The 22,860-nt window shown below is 28.4% G+C and overlaps 2 protein-coding genes across 2 annotated transcripts; both read left to right on the top strand.

The window, feature by feature from the left end:
* Positions 1-4,664: 4,664 nt before the first annotated feature.
* Positions 4,665-5,613, top strand: LOC141527580 (uncharacterized). The gene is made up of 3 exons (XM_074243149.1): positions 4,665-4,763; positions 4,881-5,312; positions 5,403-5,613. The coding sequence occupies exons 1-3, from the start codon at positions 4,752-4,754 to the stop codon at positions 5,478-5,480; spliced, it is 522 nt and encodes a 173-aa protein (XP_074099250.1). The 5' UTR covers positions 4,665-4,751; the 3' UTR covers positions 5,481-5,613.
* Positions 5,614-13,232: 7,619 nt separating this feature from the next.
* On the top strand, positions 13,233-19,620 carry LOC141527192 (uncharacterized). The gene is made up of 7 exons (XM_074242540.1): positions 13,233-13,322; positions 14,160-14,412; positions 14,986-15,156; positions 15,377-16,615; positions 17,076-17,906; positions 18,428-18,957; positions 19,038-19,620. The coding sequence occupies exons 2-7, from the start codon at positions 14,167-14,169 to the stop codon at positions 19,390-19,392; spliced, it is 3,372 nt and encodes a 1,123-aa protein (XP_074098641.1). The 5' UTR covers positions 13,233-13,322; positions 14,160-14,166; the 3' UTR covers positions 19,393-19,620.
* Positions 19,621-22,860: the final 3,240 nt, after the last annotated feature.

Genomic DNA, 22,860 nt, shown 5'->3' with positions numbered 1-22,860 from the left:
CGTAAAAAAATCACTTTTTTTTTAATTTTTCGTTCACGATATCTCTCGAACGGATCAATGACGTAATCGTATTATGAAGTAATCAACCGATTTTGACTGGATTAGCATCGATCGACGTGGTTTTTCAAGGTTAAGAGCTGATTAGTTTTTGAAATTTATCTATAAAGTCGTTTGAAAGTTCTTCTAAAAGAACCACATTTAAAAAAATTCTTTTCTTAGTTTTTCTGAGATTTTTCGAAATCTATCGGTTCGAATCGGTTCAAATTCTCAAGAAATCTAAGTTTGAGGGAACTATTTGAAACGCTGTTTGATAGGTTCCAATTGGTTTAGTAGTTCAAAAGTTATAAGCGGTTCACATCTTTACACACCCATACATACATACGTACATACATTCATTCATACATATATACACATACATACATCCATACGTGAGTACATACATGCATACTAGGGTGTGCCAAAATGTAACTTTCGTGAAGAACCTTTTAAAATTGGAATTTTGAGTTCCGCTTTTAACAGGGGATATGTTTGGGCATTTCCTGAGATATTTTGAGGTGAGACGATAAATTTGATTTTCATAGAATTTTTTAACAGGAGCTTAGTTAGGGCATTTCCACTGAAAATTCAAAATTTGGCCGGAAGTGCCAAATTGAATCTCCTGTTAAAAATTCTGTGAAAATCAAATAAATCCTCTTACCCCGAAATATTTCAGGAAATGCCTAAACACAGCTGCTGTTAAAAGCGGAATTCAAAATTCCAATTTTAAAAGATTCTTCATGGAAATTACATTTTGGCACACGCTAATACATACATATATTCATACATATATCCAGACATAGTGACAACATTGCGAGGGTAGTCAGGGAAGCCAAAACGGGATAAAACCAATAACTTCCCGATTTTCTTAGTGGGAAGTTATAAATCATGAATATTGATTGGCTTTTTTTCGAGCGCCGGAACTAGAATGATTCCTTTAGAGAATCACATAAACGCAGGTCGCCTGCGTATTTACATGATAAAATCGATTTTTAAAGTTTAAATTATTATCATTAGAAAGGTCCTGATCTGAATTGGTGCCTTTTCAAGGTTTCACATGATTTCTAGTGATTCTTATAGTATCTTTAGAAAGGCCTTAACTTGAATTTGTGCTTTTTTACTATTTGATATATTTGGTGACACTTAATTTTTTATGTTGAATTGTTTGAAACGACACATTTGTCCATCAAATTATTGGTAATTAATCCTGTCACAGCAATGTTTTTTTTTTTTTTTTTTAATTAATTTAAAAGGTATACAAGTTATGTTTATTGCAATAGAAAGTATCGAAAAGCCACGAATCCAAAGTTCTTTTATTCATAATTCGTAATTCTCACATAGTGACTGCAGGTTGCTGGTAAGATATAAACAATTAAGTTTTTATTTGGCTTTCACAATTGAAAATAGCGGAATATCAAAGAAAATCAAAATGACAATTTATATGATTGATAAAAATTGTATCCCTTCTCTAACCGAAGTACTTTTACCGATCACGATGACCTCGAGTATAATATAGAGAAAAATCTCGATTATATGCAAATTCTCAGCTCCTGTTTCTTCTTCGTAAATCACTTTAATGAGACTATTAAAAAATATATGCGACAACCAGTTAACCCTGCTTTGAATAGAAAAAGTTACCTGTGTTTTCTTTCACTAAAAAATTTTCTGGTTATAACGATATATAAATCGTATCACATGAACTGCAATATACTTATACATGACTGACCATTTTTTTAATTCTAGTTAAAGGCAATAGCCCTACAGTCTAATATAACGGAATATTTATCTTGCTTTTTTGTGAATCTTTTTATTAAACTACGATGATGAATTGATTGCTTATAAATCAATAATTAAATGTAATATCAATTAATTTTTATGATTTTACAAAACGTCTATTTAGCTTTTAATTATTAAATTAAATCACATAAATTGCAATATTGTGAGCTTTTAATTCAGAAACATTAATTCTTAATTACAGAATTTAACCTCCGGGCATTTTTTTTACCGGCAGTACTACCCAATATATATATATATATATATATATATATATATATATATATATATATATATATATATATATCAAATCTGATTCATGAGTTTTCTTTTTTATTATTTTTATTATAACAAAGAAGTTGGCTTACTCGTTTCATTGAATATTGATATAACGTTTATAAATTACCTGATAAAGAAATGAGTAAAAACTCTACACAAATAACAATTTTCTTTTTATCAAAAATTAATTTTTTTTTTAAATACATTTAAAATATATATGATTTTTGTCATTAATTTACATTTAAAAGATTTCAAACTGAAATTTTGAAATCTAGAATTCGCTCAAGATTTTTCTTGCTTTTACAGTAGAGCACTTAAGATATTAAGTGACTTGTAAATATAAACATTAAAGAATTTACGAAATTTTTTCGTAAAATTAACATATTAAAGAATAGAAATATAGTATAAGAAATAAATAGAGACAAGTAAATAATTTTTATTACAATATTCATCTTCATAATATTAAAATTAGCAGGCATTTAAAAATTTTTTCGATATATTTTAAAAACAAATTAGTTTGAAGAAATAATTTAAAAAATTGCTACGATATTTTTTTTTTAATTTCGTAAGTAAAATTTTTATAAAAAATTACTGGTCAAAAATTAAACTCTAAAAATGTATCATTTAAGCTGATTTTTGTTAAGCAGTATGATTTTATTTAAAAATATTACAGTATAAATTCAAAGTAAATTTTTTTTATATTAATTTCTTTTTACGTTCAATAAATCTCCCATTGCTATATTTATTAATAAATGAAAAAAAATAAATAAATAGCGCTTGAATGAACATAAAGTTTTGCAATATTTATTAAACAGCATATAAAAATGTTTATCAATATTTTATTACTTTTCAATCAATAAATAATAATTACTCAACAAAATGAATTATTTTGAGAAATGTAATACGTATACATGCGTAGGTATATTATATACCTTTTGGGTTCGAGACATGAGTAAACCTTGAAGACGAAGGACTTTATTATTTTGTTTTTATTTTAAAAACATTATCCGCTTTCAATCGTATAGAAGAGAGGAGAGCCTTCGGCTTCTCCCCATACGATGTTTCTTCTTCCTTTTCTCTTTATCCTACTCGTAACTTCAACTTACTTCATTCCTTTATTCTTTTTTTAACTGATCTCGATCTGAATCTATGTACCACTCGCACCATAACAAGTTACACAGGAACTCAAGGTCCAGGTGAATGAACGCGGTCGTTAACAACATACTTTTTTTATTATTCCCCTTTATCTTTTTATACTCAATTAAATCCTCTATAAACCCTATTTACTGACTAAATTACATTATATTGTCTGTCAACAAATAAAAAATAATATGTACAGTTAATGGTTTTGTCCATGAAATCATTAAAAATATTTATATATTTCATATTTTCCACTAATTTTTCAATTTTATCACTTTTATCAATTTTTTTTTGGTAATTATTTGCGAATAGAGCCCACAATATTTCAACCCATAAGAATAATATTTAATCATTTTTTTTTTAACAATCACGTGATTCTTTTTTTCAAGTTCATGGAAAGTAGATTAATTTAAAAAAAAAATTTTAATTTTGCGATAGAAAAAAATTTTTTTTAAATTATAAAAAAAATCACATACTGAAATTTTTATATTTATTATCGTAAATCCGAAATATGTATTTATTTATCCAAATAATTTAGGACCAATAGCACAGTCATTAGTAAGGTTGTATATCGTACATAATTTAATAAAAAATTTCAGATAAATATCAATATAAATATATAAACTATTACATAAATTTTTTTTCTGTAAAATATTGAAAAAAAAATTATTCGAAAATTTCTATTTTAATACTAAAAATAGGGTGGACCCGATTTTAAAAAAAATACCGATAATTTATTTCTTATTTTACTTGAAATATCATCAACTTAATTTTATTCGAAAACGAAAATAAATTGACATCACATGACCAAAAGAGTTCAATGACGTTGACAACCAAGGAAAAGTACTTGCTTCCGGTTTCGGTAAGAACAGCAAAACAAAAAAGCTCCTTGAATTTTTTCCTTTAAAGGGATGATCACTAGCTTCAGGTCATATAGGTGATACGTGGTGTATCCAAAGAAATAAATCAATGGGGTAATGGCCGTTAGTTAGAGGCTCATAGGCCGACAACCTCTCGCGTCCAAAGTATCGGGAAGCAAAAGTACTAGTTTCTGCTCTTCACCCATACCCACACGATACAGATAGGAATTTGCTTGCCACAGATAGGGCTTCCAGGGAGGAATATTTGACATCAAATCCCCTGGTCTCTATATCTAATACGTCAAAATTCATTTGACCCACCGGCAACAATCTTCAAGTTATTTTGTACCCTCGTTAATCCACCGCCTGACCAATGACGAATTTTTTATTAATTATTAATTATTAATTTGCCTTAGAGCTTTGAAGAACTTGAGAAGAAAATTGCGAAGAAGATCCTGAAATGTATTAAAATAATCCGGCCCTGTTGCAAGGATCGTCATGTAACTACAAGTACTGCTACGATGGTATTGGACGAGTTGACTTTTTATCGAGCACTGGCCTGGCTTCTATAAGTAGCTGAGATCACCGAGGATCCTAGCACACAATAACGAAACCACCTCGACATATCTCTACTGAGTTCACTTCCTCTCTGAAAGTATCATCATGATTCAATACGTAAGTGTGAATTTATTTGTTTCTTATCATAAATTCATCAATCAATCAATCAATCAATTATTATTTTAATCATCTTCATACTAATTTCTGTTAATTTGGACTTTGTTTCTTCACCAGATTGTCTTGGCTGTCTTAATCGGATCAGCATACTCGGCACCAGCAGCGGAACCAAACCCTGCGCCTCATCATGGAACTCATGAAGCTCATGGAATTCAAGCTCATGGAACTCAAGCTCACGAAGCTTCAGCTCACGAAACTCCAGCCCATGAACCAATTGCAATTGAAGCAGTTGAACATGAATTGAATGACGCGCCAATCAGTTCAGCACATGAAGAACATCCGGGACATCCTGGACACACCGGACACTCTGGACACCCCGAACATGGATCTGGACCCTCTCCAGTACCAGCGGCCAAGCAGCTTTTGTTTGCAGAGTACCCACTTTTGAAAACACCAGCTTCAACTGGCAAACTCACTCCAGTTGCTACTTCTTTCGTGGCACCAATTCCACCCCTCACTTATGCGGCAGCTCCTGCTGTGCTTACATCGGTGAGTCTTTCTTATGATTATACTCCTAGATCTTTAAATTAAATTTGTCATTTTATTGATGGTTGCTGTGTTTGTGTTTGCTAAAAATAGTATCCCGCTTGGAGTGGACTCGCGGCTCTTCCTGCGACCTATTCTATTGAACAACACGGTTATCATATCACTTATTAATCGAACCGTCGGCTGAGTTGTTGCTTTACCAACGTTGAACATTATATCAGAGCAAGAATCCCAAGAAAGTCACTTGAATTAAGTTGGTAAAGTTACAAGGCATTAAATTCATTTTTCCTCTTAGCCTGGAATCGATAATATTGGTTCCTTCCTTACGCATCGTTGTTTCTTTGTCATTTATCATTTATCAATCATTTTTCATGTATTTAAAAAAGTCATGCGCATAAAAAAATACTGATAATAAAAAAAAAATAAATAAAAGCTCAATTTTTTAAAAATAATCGTTTTGTTATTTTTTATTTTAATAGACTTCTATTTAAAATAATTATTTATAGTAGAAAATGTAATAATTAGTATAATTTTAGTAGTAAGAATTAATATCACCCCTAAATTCAAATATTTATTGATATCTATTTTGTTATTCTTCCTAATATTTTTTTAATTCAATCTATAAAAAAAATTGAGTGGAAGATATTAATTTATTTTCTTTTCTGGTATAATTATTAAAAATTATCTAAGAAAAAAAGACACGTTTGAGCACTTTGGGATTGTTATCATAAATAATTAAAACAAATTTTTTATCACAACTTAGATGTGAATTATTTAGAAATAAGCTTGTTTGAAAATTATTATTTGAAGAAATTTTAATTCTGTTTCTGTCTAATCCAACACCAAAATTCCATCGAATTTCAAAGATGAATTTTTGATGAAAAATTCTCAGGACAATTATTTTTGATTTGATAGAAAATTTTTGAGTCATGTACAGAATTTGATTTTTTGCAGTATTTCCTTACAGTAGAATTTTTTAAAACAATTAGAAGAAAAAATAGGATTTACGAAAAATGTATTCAAAATAAAAGGAACTCACGTAAATTTTCTGAAAAATTAAAATCGAGAATGAACCATACAGTAAAAAATTTTGTGTAAAATCAACACGATTTTTGTGTTAAATGCGGTTGACACAGATTTGAGTTATTTTAACACAAAAAATTTTTTTAAAGTCTGTATTCAACACAAATTCTATGTTTTCATTTTTTACTTTTTTGTTTTATTAAATATCTTGTATTTTATAGCGATTGATTACTTTTTTAAAAATTCTGAAATCTAAATACAATTAAATCAAACTTTAGTCCTATTTTGTAATCGCAAAGAACATTTTTTTAATAAATAAACTTTCTTGAATAATATCTATTATATTCTAAAATAAAAGTTTGATTGTTTTATGATCACGATAATAAATTCTTTCGTTGACTGTTATAAGAATGTTTTTGTATAAAAATTTTCTTCTCTTAATACATTACTTTACTAAATAATATTTTTAATTTTCAAGTGCTGAAACTTGTTGAATTATGTATTCGAGCTTTTTACGAGCGAAAGGTAGATTAGAATTACCATTTTACTATATTTAGACTCAACAATAATAATTCAGTTATAAAATAAATAAATAAAATTAACATATTTGTAAATAGAGACATCATTCATAAATTTTTATATATATTTCAAATAATAATAAAAGTTTTAAGTTCAAAGAGAGAATACGAAGTTAAATGAAAACATTTTACCTGTAGTTGAGCATAAAATGCGACTACTTAAAGGACAATTTAATATTTGCAGCGATTTATACACTAAAAATTATAATAATTCGTAGGAGTGGCCTCAATGCATGTTTAGTTGACAGTAGTTTTAAAATCCAAGAAATTTATTTTCGCTTATTACATTCAATATCTTTAGCTTAGTGGAGGTAAAAAGTCAATCACTTTGTATGTTACTATTTTACAAAATTATAATTATAGATATTAAAAACTTGTAATGACTGATTATACTGTGTTCATCATAATAATATATTATCATTACATCGTTATTCTTTCACGTCATGGAGAAATAGACAATATCAATACACAGAAGTCTTATTTACAAAGAGAGGGAAAGTGGAATTGTCCATTGACTTTCTCAACGATGTTAGCACTCTTATCATATGTATCTAAAATAAAATCCGCCTACTGATTATCCATAAAAAAAATCCGCCAAAATAAACATCAACGCAAAATGCTGAAATTATTTCAGCTTAAATTAATAATTAAAATAAATAAATAAATTTTTTTTTTTTTTTTTTTATTTTTATGAGAAAATTTGGATTGAAGAATCAATTACTCGTACAATTATTTAAATTAATTTGAACTCACATAAATTAGGTAAAGTGGTAGTCAGGATCTGTAATGTGAATTCCCCAGTTACAACATAGGAAATTCCCCCAGTTAAGTAACTGCAGAAAAGCGTAAGTACATAGTTATAAAATGTAATAATAATCATAATAAAAGCATTGTATTCATATATTTAATTTCAAAAAATTAATTTATATTTTTTTTTGTTCTATGTTACGATATATATTTCTAAGTGTATTTTTTTTATAGTTTGGGTTAACCAAACATCTTCTGAAGCGCTTTCTCCCGGATATATACACCAAAACTCTGAACAAATACATATTGTCGTCACACTACAAAAACATATAATATCATATCCGATCATATACTACCAGTATTATTTTTTTCATCCTTCTTTTCTTAACTACAGCGTAAAGATGCTCGATAAAGAATACTCTGCATTTCTTCATTTGAAATAGATCCATGTTTTGAATAAAGAAAATTACCTCTGTTTTGTTTTATTTTACTTTTTAATAGTCATGGTTCAGTAATACGATGTCAAGGTTGACGGCGGAGGTGGATCAGAAAGAAAGTCTGCTCTTTTATACCTGACGTTAGGATGTAATTTTGCTGGCCTCAGAAGCGGACAAATTATTCATTTTGATTCTTTGAAATTTCGTATAATTTCGTATTCTTGTTATGACCCATTGTCTTGTATTATTGTTTTAAAATTATTACTGAATTTTTTAAAACATCATATGAGTCCTTAATTGTCCTGAACAATTTTATTTTGAACAAATAATTTTTTTTTTATAAATTATTTTCATAATTGATTTTGATTAATGGATTCTTAATTTATATTAGCCTAAAAAAGGCTGTCGGATGATTGTTTTTTTTTTTTTTTTTTTTTTTCAAGTCTTACTCAAAATTTTGATTACTATCAATTGCCTTAAAGTTTTATAAATTCAAAATAAATTATTTTATTAACCAACCCTCTTTACTGTTTAGCTAAGAAATGTCTTAAAAATTAATTTAAAGACAATTGACTTTTCAATGTATTTACACAGGTAATTATAATTTCATTTCCAGATTTAGTTTCTGTGAAAAAATGTCCTGCTAATTTAAAATATTATGGAAGAATTTTATGACACTGAAGTTAGCAGACGTCTAAAAATTTTTGATTTTTTTTTATTAATTAAATTACAACTAAAAAGATATTTTAAAAAAATAGCACTTATAATTTCTCAAGTTTTTTACATGTGAAATTTTTTTTTTAATTGTTTAATTGAAATTTTTTCAATAAAAAATTTCTAAAAATTTTGAAATGTCCGCTAACTTCAATGACACAGAATTTCACGTACTTTTGTGAAATACAAAAGTTGAATCAATGAGATGTTAAAACCTTTTCAATGTAAGGTGCAATAAAATTTTGACGTCAAAGTAAAAAAATCTATTAAAAAAAATTTTTTAATTTTTAAAAATAGTATTAAAATTATCGAACAAAAAAAAATTTTCTTAATTAAAAATTAAAAATGTCTGAATCAAAAAAATTTAGTTAATTTCTTTTTATACAGTGCAAAATTGCAACCGTGTAAATAATTTGGAATACTAATGTAGATACTATGAATGTAACACTAAATAGAATGTCACAATGTCAGATTGTCAAATGCGTCAACACAACTTACATCACCTCTTATGTTAAATTGAAGTTTTGAGAAATATATGTGCTTTGACGCATGTTGACAGCACTTGAACATTTTAATTTTTTTTCTAATTTATATAAATTATTTTAGATAGAACATACAAGGGGAGATATATAATACATATTATGTATGTAAGTATGTTATATAAACGTCTAAGAATCAGAGGCTAAAAGGAATACCAAAAATTCAAACGAAAGCGAATAAAGAAATAATGGTTTGTGAATTATGTTTCACCTAGAAGCCTGTCGAACCCGTTATAAATAGAAATAAAAAAAAAAAATTACTCTCTTTTCGTTTAAAAAATGGTACATTTATCTTGTTCTGGACACTCCAGAATTTTATAAAAATTTTAGTATTCCACGAAAATTAATGAAAAATATCTTTATTCAAAAACTTTCTACACAGATAAAAAAAAATGAATTTGATTCAAAATGAAAGATATTTAAATTCAAGAAAATTATCTTGGACGATTGAAAAAAAAAATTCTTTGTTTAAGTAGTTGTTACTGAGCTCAAGATTTTTTTCTTTAATCAAGACAAAAATGATCTTTATAATGACTTTTTCAGATCAAGATTTTTTCTCTTTAATCAAGTTAATTTTTCTATTAGTATATTTCTATCCTTAATTTAATGACAACTTAAAAGTCAATTATTTCCAGTTTTTTTCTTTAAAATATTTACTTTTAAATATTGATTCCCAAACTTGATTATAAGTTTCCAAATATGACAATTATGTTCGATTTATGAAAAGATAATTAAAATAATTGTGAAAAAATTCTTCGTTTTATCAATAAAGAAAATCTTTTAAATTGAAAATTAAAATTTTGAAATCGTTATGATTGTTGTAAACAAATAAGAAAAAAAACTTTGTTTTATTTTCAAATTAAAGTTCATAGATTGTTAAGTAAATTCAAAAAAAATTTTATGATACTGAAATTAGCTGACAACCGTCATTTTTTTTTTTAACTTTATAACAAATCAATAACAATGAAAAAATGCTTCTAAAAATGTTCACCAAGAATTTTTTTTAATTTTCACACATGGAATTTTTTAATTAAACTTTTTTCATAATAATTTCATTGCTAAAAAATTTCTAATATCTTCGACTTTGAACCATTCTAACTTTGTTAATTTTTAAAATAGCAAAAAAACTAAGTGATCAATTTTACCTAAACTTTGGTTCTCTACAACTTTTATTAGACATTTTTCGTTCCAGCTCTTATCCTTTTTTCAAAATAAAAAAAAAAAAACATTTTTTTTTTATCCTTTCTCCGGGGTTGAAAAAAATGACAACAATGTGTCCTTTCTAGATACTTCATAGTAACTAAGATCAAAAAGTTGGAACTGCTGATCAACTTTTTGATTTAATTAAAGGTTAATTCTTTAACCGAACTTCTTATATAGAAACCTCTTAAGACATTTAAAAAACTACTCTAAAAAAACTATTAGATTGCTGTTTGACAAATTGAGCTGTCGAAAGTGTTTGTCGTCAATTTTAAATTTATGATAAATTATGTGGTTGTCATATGATATAATAGATGAAACATTTTTTACAAACTGATCTATTACCATATCAAAGAGTACAAAATACCCTCAACACATTTTATTAATACCAACAAAAATTTTTTCATATTATTTAAATATAAAAAAAAAACCCACTATAATTTTGGCAACTTTTAACTGATTAAATTCTTCAACGCCGAAGGGCTTGAAGCGCTGAATTATGATTATTTAATATTGCAACAGTTTTTCAATGAAAACATTACAAGATCATTGACCTTTCCCAAATCATACATGTTTGCGATGCAACCAATTTCAGCGGTCATTGTCTTTATCAATGATGCCGTAACTGGTAAAAAATATATGCCCTCATTAAGTATCAAACCTAATAATTACCTAGTCATAGCTCGTCATTGCCATTATGTTTGTCAACAAGCTCTGCTCATTATTTTGTTTATTTTTTTTATACAAACTCGTACTTTCAATAATACTATCCGGCCTTTCTAGTGACGCACGAAACTTTTCTTTGAACGAAAGAACTCAGCCAGAATAATTCATACATTATGAACGAGAACCAGGATCTAACGTTATATAATTTTTTTCTCTACCAAAAAAATTCGTTGCATAACTTCATTCACTGAAAATCCCCGCGATTTATAATAATTAGTTCTTCAGTCCTTGGTGGTTCTTTGACGTCATTGAAGGTTCACTTGACTTTTTACCTTTCAGTTACATAACGCTTACGTTTAAAAAATTTTAGTGTTGAAAGAGTTTTTTGAAGAGCTATGAGATGTCCGAGTTCTCGGAACATGTTCCCAATCTACTAAAGGACATACATAATAGAATAGAATGAAAAATAATAATTCACTGTTTTGTTCTTTACTTTTTTCGCTCATTTATATGTTTCGTTTCATTAATTAATTCAACTTTGCCATTAAAATCTATTACTCAATAGTGGTCGTGCTAATTGTCGGGGAAACCCCGGGCTTGTTCCAGGTTGTTGATCTCATTGTGGCTTTGTATTGCCAATATTTAAATTAACATTTCTCTTTTATACTTTTCAGCAATGAAACACACTGTTTTTTTTTTCAAAAAAAAAAATAAAATAAAATAAAAAATAAAAAATAAATTAATTAGAAAAAAATAATAATTTTAATGTTACAAATGTAAAACTTCTTTACGATGTTAAGCTGGGAAGAAATATTAATATTGATATAAAAAAAATCAATTGAAGAGTAATTTTTCCAAAGAATGATCGTCATTATTTATTTCAAATTTTTTTGGTGATATTTTTTGTTTGGCTTTTAGTTTTATTTTAAATGATCACAATTTCTAAAGTAACTAAGCAATCATGTACATTTTTTTAACTTATTAAATTGAATATTTGAGAAAATAAATGTACTAAGCTTAAGCAAAATTTGAAAAATTATAAGCCTAAACCTTGTATTAACGTAATATAAAATTTTTTTGAATAATTTAGAACCTCTATAAACTTGCTAGAAATTATTATGAAGGGATAATTCTGATAATTGTTTAAATGGGGGTCTAAATTATTTTTGGCAATAAAATATCGAAAGAAAGATAATTGAAAAACATTTTCTAAATTTCGCTTAATACCAAAAATACACTCTTAAATTAATTTCAAAGTTTTTAACATTAAAAAAATGTTGGGTCAAGTCAAAATTTTTATCATAATACTTCCACATGAATCTGTAGTTTTTTTATACATTTTATGTGACAAAAAAAAATAATTATAAAAAAATTTTCAAAAATGTCAATTTTTTTTATTCTTTTTAAAATTTTCTCAAAAAAATTGTTTTTAACCAAATAATTTACATTTTTTATTTAATTACTCTATTTTTGATTAAATTTATAAAAAATATGTAATTGTTCGAAAAAAAATATTAGTATTATTTTAATGGATTTAAAAATTGTAAATCCTACTTCTAAATAATTACCAAAACTTGTTGAAATCAAGTTGATGTTATTTATTAAGCTTGTCATAAATTTTCAAAAAAAAAAACAGCTATCTTTTTTATTTAGAAATTATTGGCAAATAAAAGAACAAAAATTGCTTTTTTCGAATTTTTGAAATTATGAATGATCAATTTTTCAAAGAAATTAACCGATCATTTATAATTTTTGAAATAATTTCAGTCCCTAAGTCACCAAGCAATAAATTGTTAAGAAATATATTTAAAAATAGCCGGTGATCATTTATTGGTACTCAACGTACTTAACAGTCAAAATTTGATCAAACTACTTAATGGATCTGTATGATGACGTCTGAGTCATATAGTACCCCACTTTTTTAACCAACCACGTTTCCTCAGCATCCTGAACCTAAGTATATAAGATTGGTGATTGTCGACAAAAGCTCAGACTTACGAGTGACGAGACCGTGTCCAGGAGAAAGTGTTTAGGGGAGAAAGAGACAAGCCTCTATATAAAGACGATTTTTGTGTTGAAGAGTTTAGTGTTAAAGTGATACAACAAGAGGTAGGTACACTTGACATCATTGTTATAGATTCAATTTTTTAAATTAAATCACAACCAATTAAAAATCAATTTCTTTTATTTAATCTCATTTTTTGTTTACAAAATTAAGTTTTTTACTTAGAGCCGTTTTTTTTTGTTTGTCTTAAAGGCACAACTTTCACTGGATCAAAACACATTCAAAAATACTTGACTTATTAATCTGAATGATAAATATCGGTCATAAGTCATGAGTAGGTGTAATGTATACATATAGTAAGCAAAACTCGAGACACGCTACTTATTCGTCTTTACCGGTCAAACGACTTTCTCTGACTTCCTCTCACTTTCGTTAATACGTCAGTGGAATATTAATAAATTCTCTTTGTTTGGGATTCACGCATCTAATAAAAATAAAGATGTGCCATAACACTCGATTAAAGTTTCTCAACAACGGATGCTAATTTTTTAGTAAAGTATATCGTAAATTCAATAAAACAATCTGAAAAAAAGAAGAAAAGTCTAAACTATGATTTGTTATTTATATTAATGAAATAATATTATTGTTATTTACTGCAGTTTCTTCGGTTTCTTAATGTCTCGCGGTAAGATTGTGAAAATAGTATGAGATCATCAGAACCGAAAATACAAAAAAGAAAGTAGTAGATGGAAAGTAATGTATTTCCGGATGATAAAACATCACTTTCGCATTAAAAATGTTTTGCATCTTTCTTACAATTATTAGCTGCAAGATACTTATAATGAATACTATCATTATCATCATCATCAAATCGTCAATGTCACTGTTAACGGTGGTGAAAGAAGAAATTTTTATTAATCATGTACATTAATATTTTCTAGGATTAAAATGTGGTTCATCCTCTTAACGGGCTTGCTGGCCCAAGGACTTGCTACTCAAGTGTCTTTCCAATCGTCATCATCAGCAGCATCGTCTTCCGAACAGAAGACTGAATGGTCTTGGCAAGAGCCAACAGCAGCTGGAAATTCACCTCAAGACTCTTTTCATCCTTTGAGTTTTTCATCCGGAGACACTCAGCCAGATCTATTAAATGACAATAGTCAAGATGGCTCAAGTGAATCTGCTTATTCTTCGGTAAAATAAATTTTTTTATCTTATCCATACTTAGATTGTTACTGCGAAAGTTGACATTTATAATTTAACTAAAATTATTATTAGTCTTTTTATTTATTAGTTTTTTTTTTTTTTTTTTTTTTTTTTTTTTTTTCAAGATTTTCACTTGATTTTAAAATAAAGAGTCATTTGATGATTTTTATAATTTTATAACAAATAAATTGTAGCAATAAAAAAATTATTTATTCATTTAAAAATTCATCTTCTCGATTGTTAATATTTATAGTTTTTCATGTTTATTCCTAAAAAATGACAAATAAATAAGAAGTAAAGAACCGATGATTTTTGATATTTTTAAAATAAAAATTATTTTCATTACAATTACCAGAAAAAAGCTTCAATCTACGCGCAATTACTGCTTATTGAAATACATTAGATACAAATTTTATATCACCAGATATTATAAATTTAAAATTACCTCGGTTGACACTACGGGTGATAGAATTTTTGCATCACCTGGTGAAATTTTTAAACCACTTTTTTTTTTTAAGTTCAACAGTTTTAAAATTATTTTGATTATTTTTCTTTTTTCAGGAAAACGCAGTTGTTGAAAATATTTTGCAATCCAGTCGTCAAGGTCGCAATATCGCAGGATACGATGATTTATACTCAGACCCCGATGTAAAAACAGTTCTTCAAGCAGGAAACGATACGATAGCTCGTGCTTTTATCAAAGACAAACTTTGTTCCTTGGGTTTGATGAATGTAAGTAAAATAAAAATGAAACTGAAATTAAAGAACATCTGTCAATTTTTTAGATTTTCATAACAACTAAATTATCATGTTTTTTTTTGCATGATTAATATTCAATAAAAATAAAAAAAATTGTCAGATGTCTGCTGATTTCAATATCATAAACAAAAAGCCAATCATAAAAATATTTAAGTCAAATTTAAATAATTTACTGACTTTTTAATGAATTTAGTGTGATGACACTGAAGGAAGACGTCCATTCTACTCACCTCACCGTGACATTCACCCTCAAGAAGTAATCTACGCTCAGCCAGTTACCATAAAACCAGTCGGTCGTCCATTACCAGCAATACCTGTGAAGAAACCTTTCGTGTACGGGCCTCCTAAGCCCGTACCTATTCCAAGTTTTGGCTCTGGACCACCTGTCTACGGCTCACCAAGTTCTGGACACTACTCTGGACCTCGACCTCCATTTTCTGGACCACCTCCTAGCTTTGCAGGACCCTACCCTGCTTACAAAAAACCTAGCATAAGCTCTGGCTCAAGACCAATCTACGAAGATACTGGTTTGGATGGTGAATATGACTTTGTGCCGGAAAACAATAATGAGTTTATTGAGAAGAAACAAGTGATTGTTCAGCCAAGTTCTGGTCTTCAGCAACACGTTCACCACCACTACCATCACACCGATGGAAACAAACCATCTTCAATAATTGGACCAAGTGCTATTGCTGGCAATGGTTTGACTGGTAATGGTTACGGTTATGGATCAGGTTCATACGGTAACTCTTACAATGACTTTGATGAGTATAAAAAAGCATTCAAAATAAAGTCTCCTTCAAGCGGAAATAGCTTGGACCCCGTCGCCGCCTCAGGCAACAGTTATGCTAATCGGTACCCAGTTTATGAAAAACCTAAGCGTGATTCTTTCTTCAATGGTAAAGAAGGAGGTAAAGTAGTAAACTCTGGATTCACTGGCAGCCAATTTGGAGCCAGTAATTTTGGAAGCAACAACTTTGGTACCAACAACTTTGGAGCTGGAAAAAATGGATTCAATAATAATTTAGGAGGATCTAATGGGTTTAATAATAACTTTGGGTCGAACAGTTTTAACAATGGATTCGGATCAAATAATTATGATGACTGTGTTTGTGTTCCTTATGATCAGTGCGCAGCTATTGATCAAGCAGGACGCAAAGATGACTTGTTCCTTGCTATCGATCCAAGGAATATTGGGAAAAATATCGATGCAGAAACTGAAGATATTGTTGTTACTGATGCTAATGGTACTATGTCAATTATTCGAGTACCAAAGGAAGTTAATGCTACTGAGCAAGTTCAGCTCACAAAAGAACAGAAAAATTCAATTGACAAGAAAATAGATGATGCGGATAAGAATAAATCTGGTGAAGAAATTAAAAGAAGCAAACGTGAAGCTAAAGCGCAACCTAAAAATGATGATACTCAAGGCGTAAGTTGATTATAATATTTGTAATAATTTTAAATTGCTTGGAATGGTATGTCGCTTGTTAAAATAAATTCTTTTAATGGTGAGGGCTGCCAACTAACTCTGAATACCCGGACCTCGGATCTTAATCTTCAATTAAAATGTCGAATGCTTCAATGCTATTATTAATTGTATACATTTTTTTTTTTTTTTTTTTGTATATAAAAATCAACAGTGAAATATTTTCTATGTATCACTTCTTTCTTTCTTCTTAGTAATCTATCTGTAACACTTTTAATGAAAAACAAGACATATACAGTTTTACGAACAAAAAAGACTTTGTTGACAAGTTGTTTCAGTCAAAGAAATGAGGTCCAGGAGTTCTTTATAAATATAAATAAAATGCTTATCATTTTTTCCTAAAAATAAATTAAAAAAACAATCGAACTTGGATCTCTATTTGGCAGTATGACTCTCTTTACAGCGATTACTTGGTAATATTGACAAATCAAAATTGAATCTACGGCCGACATGGGGTGTGAGTTTTGGTTTACCACAAGGAGGAAATTATCCCGTCAATTCATATGGCGGCAATCCACTATCCAATCCTTATCCTGGCTATGGTGGTGGTGGTAACGGCCTAGACCTGGGATTGCTGTCCGTCAATCCACTGGTGTCAGTGCAAGTAACCAAGGATGAATACGGCGAAAAAGTTGTCAAACCGTTTGTTAACTTGCACGTAACGCCAAATCACGGATTGGTTAACAAACTTGGCAACATACTGACGTCCAAAAAAGAAGCGCTGTATGGAGGTCATGGAGGATATCATCCAGGAGGACAATATCCTGGCGGTCATTATTCTGGTGGCTATGCACCGCAATATTATCCAAGTGGTCCATCGTATTATCATAAACCAACTTTCTTCGAGAAGCCACATTACCAAGAAAGACCGCAAAATCATTACCATAACCATTATCATAGTCATCAAAATCAAGAGCCTTCTTGGTCAGGCAACCATCAAGGATATGATCAGGGGCATGGATTTAGACCAGGAAATGGATACGGAGGCAACTACGCAGAGAATCCCGGACATTATGCAGGAAATTATGGAGGCTATCAAGGATATACTAGAGATGATGAATATTATGATTTTGCTGACTATAATCCCAACGGTTATTACAGAAATGCCAAAAGTAATATTAGCGCGGATGAGTTTGGACAATCACAAAATAACAATCATGCTCGTAGTGAAGGAAAGGTAGCCTTTCGAGACCGAAAGAAGCGAGATCTGGATAATCAGGTTGAGATTAAAGAGGTAAGATCAAGAGGTTCATACGTTCATAAGGCCCTTGGATGAAGACCATTGGAAGTAATTACCGTGGAAACTCCATACCGACTCACTGACTGTTGACCAAAAGGAGTATTATATGACTATTGACTTTAATTATTTACTTTCCTCTCTGTCTCTTTATTTCTTTATTTCTTCTTTCTTTTTTGCACAATAACTTATATTCTTTAATAATATGAGCTCTCTAAATATTGCTCAAATTGTAAATATGTACATAAAAAATAGCTGTACTACTTATGTATGCATATTTCACGATATTTTATTTACTTTGCAATTACACTAACAACAGCAGCTGTTTATAAAGCTTTTATCAGATCTCTGAAATGTCGTGACTGCTTTCAATAAATTTTAAATTCAATACGCAACTGACATTTGCAAATTTTATTTAAAAGCAAACCCTGACCTGGTGTACATAAATATTTTGCATTCAATTATTTTTTTTATTGATTGCAGTCAATTTTTATAGATAAATTTAATTTTTTTCACAGCGTCAATTTGGAAGACCACCAGTTTGTGGACCAAGACACGTTTGTTGCCGAAAGAATCAAATTCGTCCCGGAAATAATCGACCCCAGTATGGTCAATGTGGAGTCAGAAATGGTCAAGGAATCAATGGACGTATAAAGACTCCAGTTTACGTTGACGGAGACTCAGAATTTGGAGAATATCCTTGGCAAGTAGCCATCTTGAAGAAAGATCCTTCTGAGAGTGTTTACGTGTGTGGTGGAACTTTAATATCCCCAAGACATATTTTAACTGCTGCTCATTGTGTTAAAACTCACCTGGGACATGATCTTCGCGCTCGCTTAGGTGAATGGGACGTTAATCATGATGTTGAATTTTATCCGTACATTGAACGTGATATTGTCAGTATTAATGTTCATCCTGAATTTTATGCTGGTACTTTGTACAACGATATTGCTATTTTGAAACTTGACCACGATGTTGACTTTGAGAAAAATCCGCACATCAGTCCAGCTTGTTTACCAAACCCTCATGATGATTTTACTGGCGCAAGGTAGTTTTATCCTTCATTAATTATCTGAAAATTTATTAATTAATATTTTTTATATTAAAACTATTTTCTTGTGTACACAGATGCTGGACAACAGGTTGGGGCAAAGATGCTTTTGGTGATTTTGGTAAATACCAAAATATTCTGAAAGAAGTCGATGTGCCCATTGTAAGCAATGCGGTTTGTGAAAATCAAATGAGAAGAACTAGACTGGGACCAAGTTTCAGCCTTCATCCCGGCTTTGTCTGCGCTGGAGGAGAAGAAGGTAAAGATGCCTGCAAAGGTGATGGAGGTGGCCCGATGGTCTGTGAGCGACAAGGAATTTGGCATCTTGCTGGTGTTGTTTCTTGGGGAATCGGTTGTGGACAACCCGGAGTTCCTGGTGTTTATACGCGAGTCTCGCACTACTTAGACTGGATTCGTCAAAACTCTTACTAAGATACTTATTTATTTTATTTGATTTTACTTTGCATAATTTTAGTTTTTTATTTAGTAAGTCAGTTAATATTATTTATTTAAAAAATAACTGCAACTTGATGTTGTAAAACTTCACTTTTTCATAATTTATAAAAATAAGTTTTCAAACATGCATAACTTATTGTTAATTCTGTATATAATGTTTTTAATAATCAATATGTAATGTATTATTTAAACGATACTTTTTTATTATAATTATATTTATAATATGGATGATATATTTAAGTGTGAGAATTTAAATCTCAGTAATAATTTTCAAAACTTTGTAAAATTAAAATTAATTTGTCAATAAATATAATGATTTTGATTAATTAACATGAATAATTAATTATAATATGGGAACAGTTTTATATTCTGTTCATAAGTTCTAAAAATTAAAAAAATTTTTGAAAATAAAATTCAATGATTTATACACAGAAAGAAAATTTTCTTGACTGGAGGACAAATTTCTTGGCTCAAAAAAATTTTCAAGTGCCTGAAGGTGTGTTGGCTGAAGTAAAGATTTTTCTTGAAATTTCATTATTGGTGGAAGTCATTTTTTCTTAATTCAAATTATCATAACTACACGAAAAGAACAAAATTACACTGCATATCTTCTCATATTATACTCAGTGTTATCTGTAGTAAAAAAAAATTTCAGATAATATCAAATATAATCCAGATTATACTAAATTATTTTTGTATTATACTCAGTGTAATCTCTAATTTGACCTAGTAATTTTTCTAATTATACTGTGTAAGATTACACTGGATATAATCCGAAAAAATATCCCGTATAATTTGAATTATACTCAGTAGAATCTTAGATGATCCAAATTTTTCGAAAATTGTGCTATTCAACTTTTTTTTTTTAAATTATAAATTTATAAATTTTATTGAAAATTTGTAAAATTTATTAAAATTATGATAATTAATTTTTTTTCTAAATTATTCATTTTTTTTTAGGTATTTTTCAAAAAATGCAATGCAATGCATGGATAGAAAATATTTAAGGAGCATTTAAGCACAATTTTTCCGTTAATTTGGGGTTGAAAAATTTTTGGTAAAGATTTTCATGTGGGGTCACCATTTTAATTATTATTTTTTTGAACGAAATTTCTATTTGATTTTATTGATATGTTTTTTTTTTTAAATACATAAAAAAATGAACAGTTTAAAAAAAAATTAATTATCATAACTTTCATTAATTTTACAAATTTTCAAAAAAATTTATAAATAAAAAAAAAATTGAATATCACGATTTTTGAAAAAATGATATAATCTAAGATTCTACTGAGTATAATTCAAACTATAAGGGATATTTTTCGGATTATATCTAGTTTAATCTTACGCGGCATAACCAGAAAACTTACTTGGTCAAATCGGAGATTACACTGAGTATAATACAAAAATAATTTTGTATAATCTGGAGTATATTTGATATTATCGGAAATTTTTTTTCACCACAGATAACACTGAGTATAATATGGAAGAATATGCAATGTAATATTGTTCTTTCCGTGGACTTGATACAATAAATTTTTATATTTGATCAAGATTTTTAGATACTTTAAGGAAGCAGGCCACCTAGTTCAGCTGAGAAAAAAATTTCCTCATTTTGAGAAAATTTTTCTCTTGAATATTTGATACCCATTTTATATTATTTTAGCGTGGAATTATACGTAATGAATGAAATAAAATGATCCAATATTATTTGATCTTCCCAGTTGACGTGTTAATCAATAAAAATATTAATGAAAATTTACTTCTATCAAGAACTAAATTTTTTGGAGGAAGAGGCTGAATTTTCTTAGAACAAGATTTTTTCGGCTTAAATAAATTTTCTTGGATCAAGATACGTATTTCTTAAAACAAGAGAATTAATTTTGTTAAAATAAGTGAAATTTCTTATATCAAAAAAAAATTTTTTTTTTATCGCTCAAGAAAATAATTAGAAAGAAAAATATTTTCTTGGCTCAAGTGAACTTTTTTTTCCGTATAAGCATAACAGTCAATTGATATTGTATTTTTGATCGTTTTATTCAATTTGAAAAAAATTTTGCCATTGTTTCATGAATTATGGTAATAAAAAAATTGATGGAGTATTCAAAAAATTGTAATTATAATCAAAATTATCGGACCCGACATATGCTCGCATCGGTTTATGTCGTGAACGAGCGAGCGGCAGAAAACACATCTTCGATTAATACATCGAAACAACCTCCCCTTCCATTCGACGTTGGTCGTCAGTGTAACCTGACGCCAACTCACTTGCCAGGCCCTGTGTTGCGGAACTCGCGGTTCTTATTTATTGAAACTAACTATCTAATCAGCGCTTGCGAGAAAAAAGTAATGTACTGCCCCCTGTCAGTATCGTAACCTAATTCATTGAAGAATCGAAATCTCTGAGTCTAAAATCTTAATATACGTGTACACAGAAAATTGTTAATTTTTTATAAAGTCTCAATAATTTTTATAAAACTAAAAGTAAAAAATATATATAAATTTATCTATGTACTATTTGATAGTATTGTAAATTATGGTATTATTGCTTGGGGGAGTAGTTGTAAAAATATAACAAGTAACTAGCAAGAGCTCAAAGTAAATTAATTCAATTTTTGTGGGATGAAGATGATAATACACCAATACCGGGAGAAATTAAAGAGAAATTTATAGTAGAGTCAATTTATATTAATATTTTTTTTTATATTTATAATTTTTACTAACATAAAAATGTTAATTAAATTTTTTTTTTAATTTTGATTAAATATAAACAGCAGAAATACCCAAGCTAAGCAACATTTCTTGTGGATCAATAGTTTTTTATACTTCAGTCTTTGATATATTTGCAAATACAAGTTTTATACATAATATTGTTAATTTATAATTCCTGTCCTAATAGACTATACTTATAATAGCATTCACATTGCATATTTTTAAAGAGTATTTTATTTTTGATTCAGTATTTATATTTATATTATTTTTAGGAAAAAATTTTTATCAAAACCTAAATTAATCTTATTCGTTTATTGCCTTACTTACTAGTTAACAAAGCCTTACTTACTAAATAAACTATATAAATAATAATGATAGCAATGATAAATTAAAGTTTAATCATGAAAGATTAAAAAATCAGTAAATAAAAATGATATTGAAGTTAGCTGTCACTTGACAATTTTTTAATTTTATTTAACAAAAAGATTTGTTCCAAATAATTATTTTTAAAAAATTCAATTTTTTACTTTTTCTAATTTTTAAACGCAATTTTTTTTTTGTATATTTTATTTGTTAGAAAATTTTTAAAATTATTAAATATGTGCTAAGTTAATTCTTATTAAATAAAAGTATTAAAAGTTTCAAATTTTTACCGCCATGAAAGGTTGACGCACGCGCATTCAAATGAATTTTTGCGCCAGCGTAGTAAACAAAAAACCAACACATGATTTATAA

The sequence above is a fragment of the Cotesia typhae genome, unplaced genomic scaffold (assembly GCF_013202065.1).
Source record: "Cotesia typhae breed Kobodo isofemale line unplaced genomic scaffold, CoteBio_Ctyphae contig_4, whole genome shotgun sequence".
In the NCBI taxonomy this organism is placed as follows: Eukaryota; Metazoa; Arthropoda; class Insecta; order Hymenoptera; family Braconidae; genus Cotesia; species Cotesia typhae.
Note: the sequence above shows the minus strand (reverse complement) of the source record. Positions and strands in the feature narration are given on the sequence as shown.

Bases quoted from the DNA above. Each gene is read 5' to 3' on its own strand.
- LOC141527580 (XM_074243149.1), top strand. The intron at 5,313-5,402 runs GTGAGTCTTTCT...TGCTAAAAATAG, and splicing joins CTCCTGCTGTGCTTACATCG to TATCCCGCTTGGAGTGGACT.
- LOC141527192 (XM_074242540.1), top strand. From the start codon at position 14,167: ATGTGGTTCATCCTCTTAACGGGCTTGCTGGCCCAAGGACTTGCTACT. The intron at 16,616-17,075 runs GTAAGTTGATTA...CTCTCTTTACAG, and splicing joins AAAATGATGATACTCAAGGC to CGATTACTTGGTAATATTGA. The intron at 17,907-18,427 runs GTAAGATCAAGA...TTTTTTTCACAG, and splicing joins ATCAGGTTGAGATTAAAGAG to CGTCAATTTGGAAGACCACC.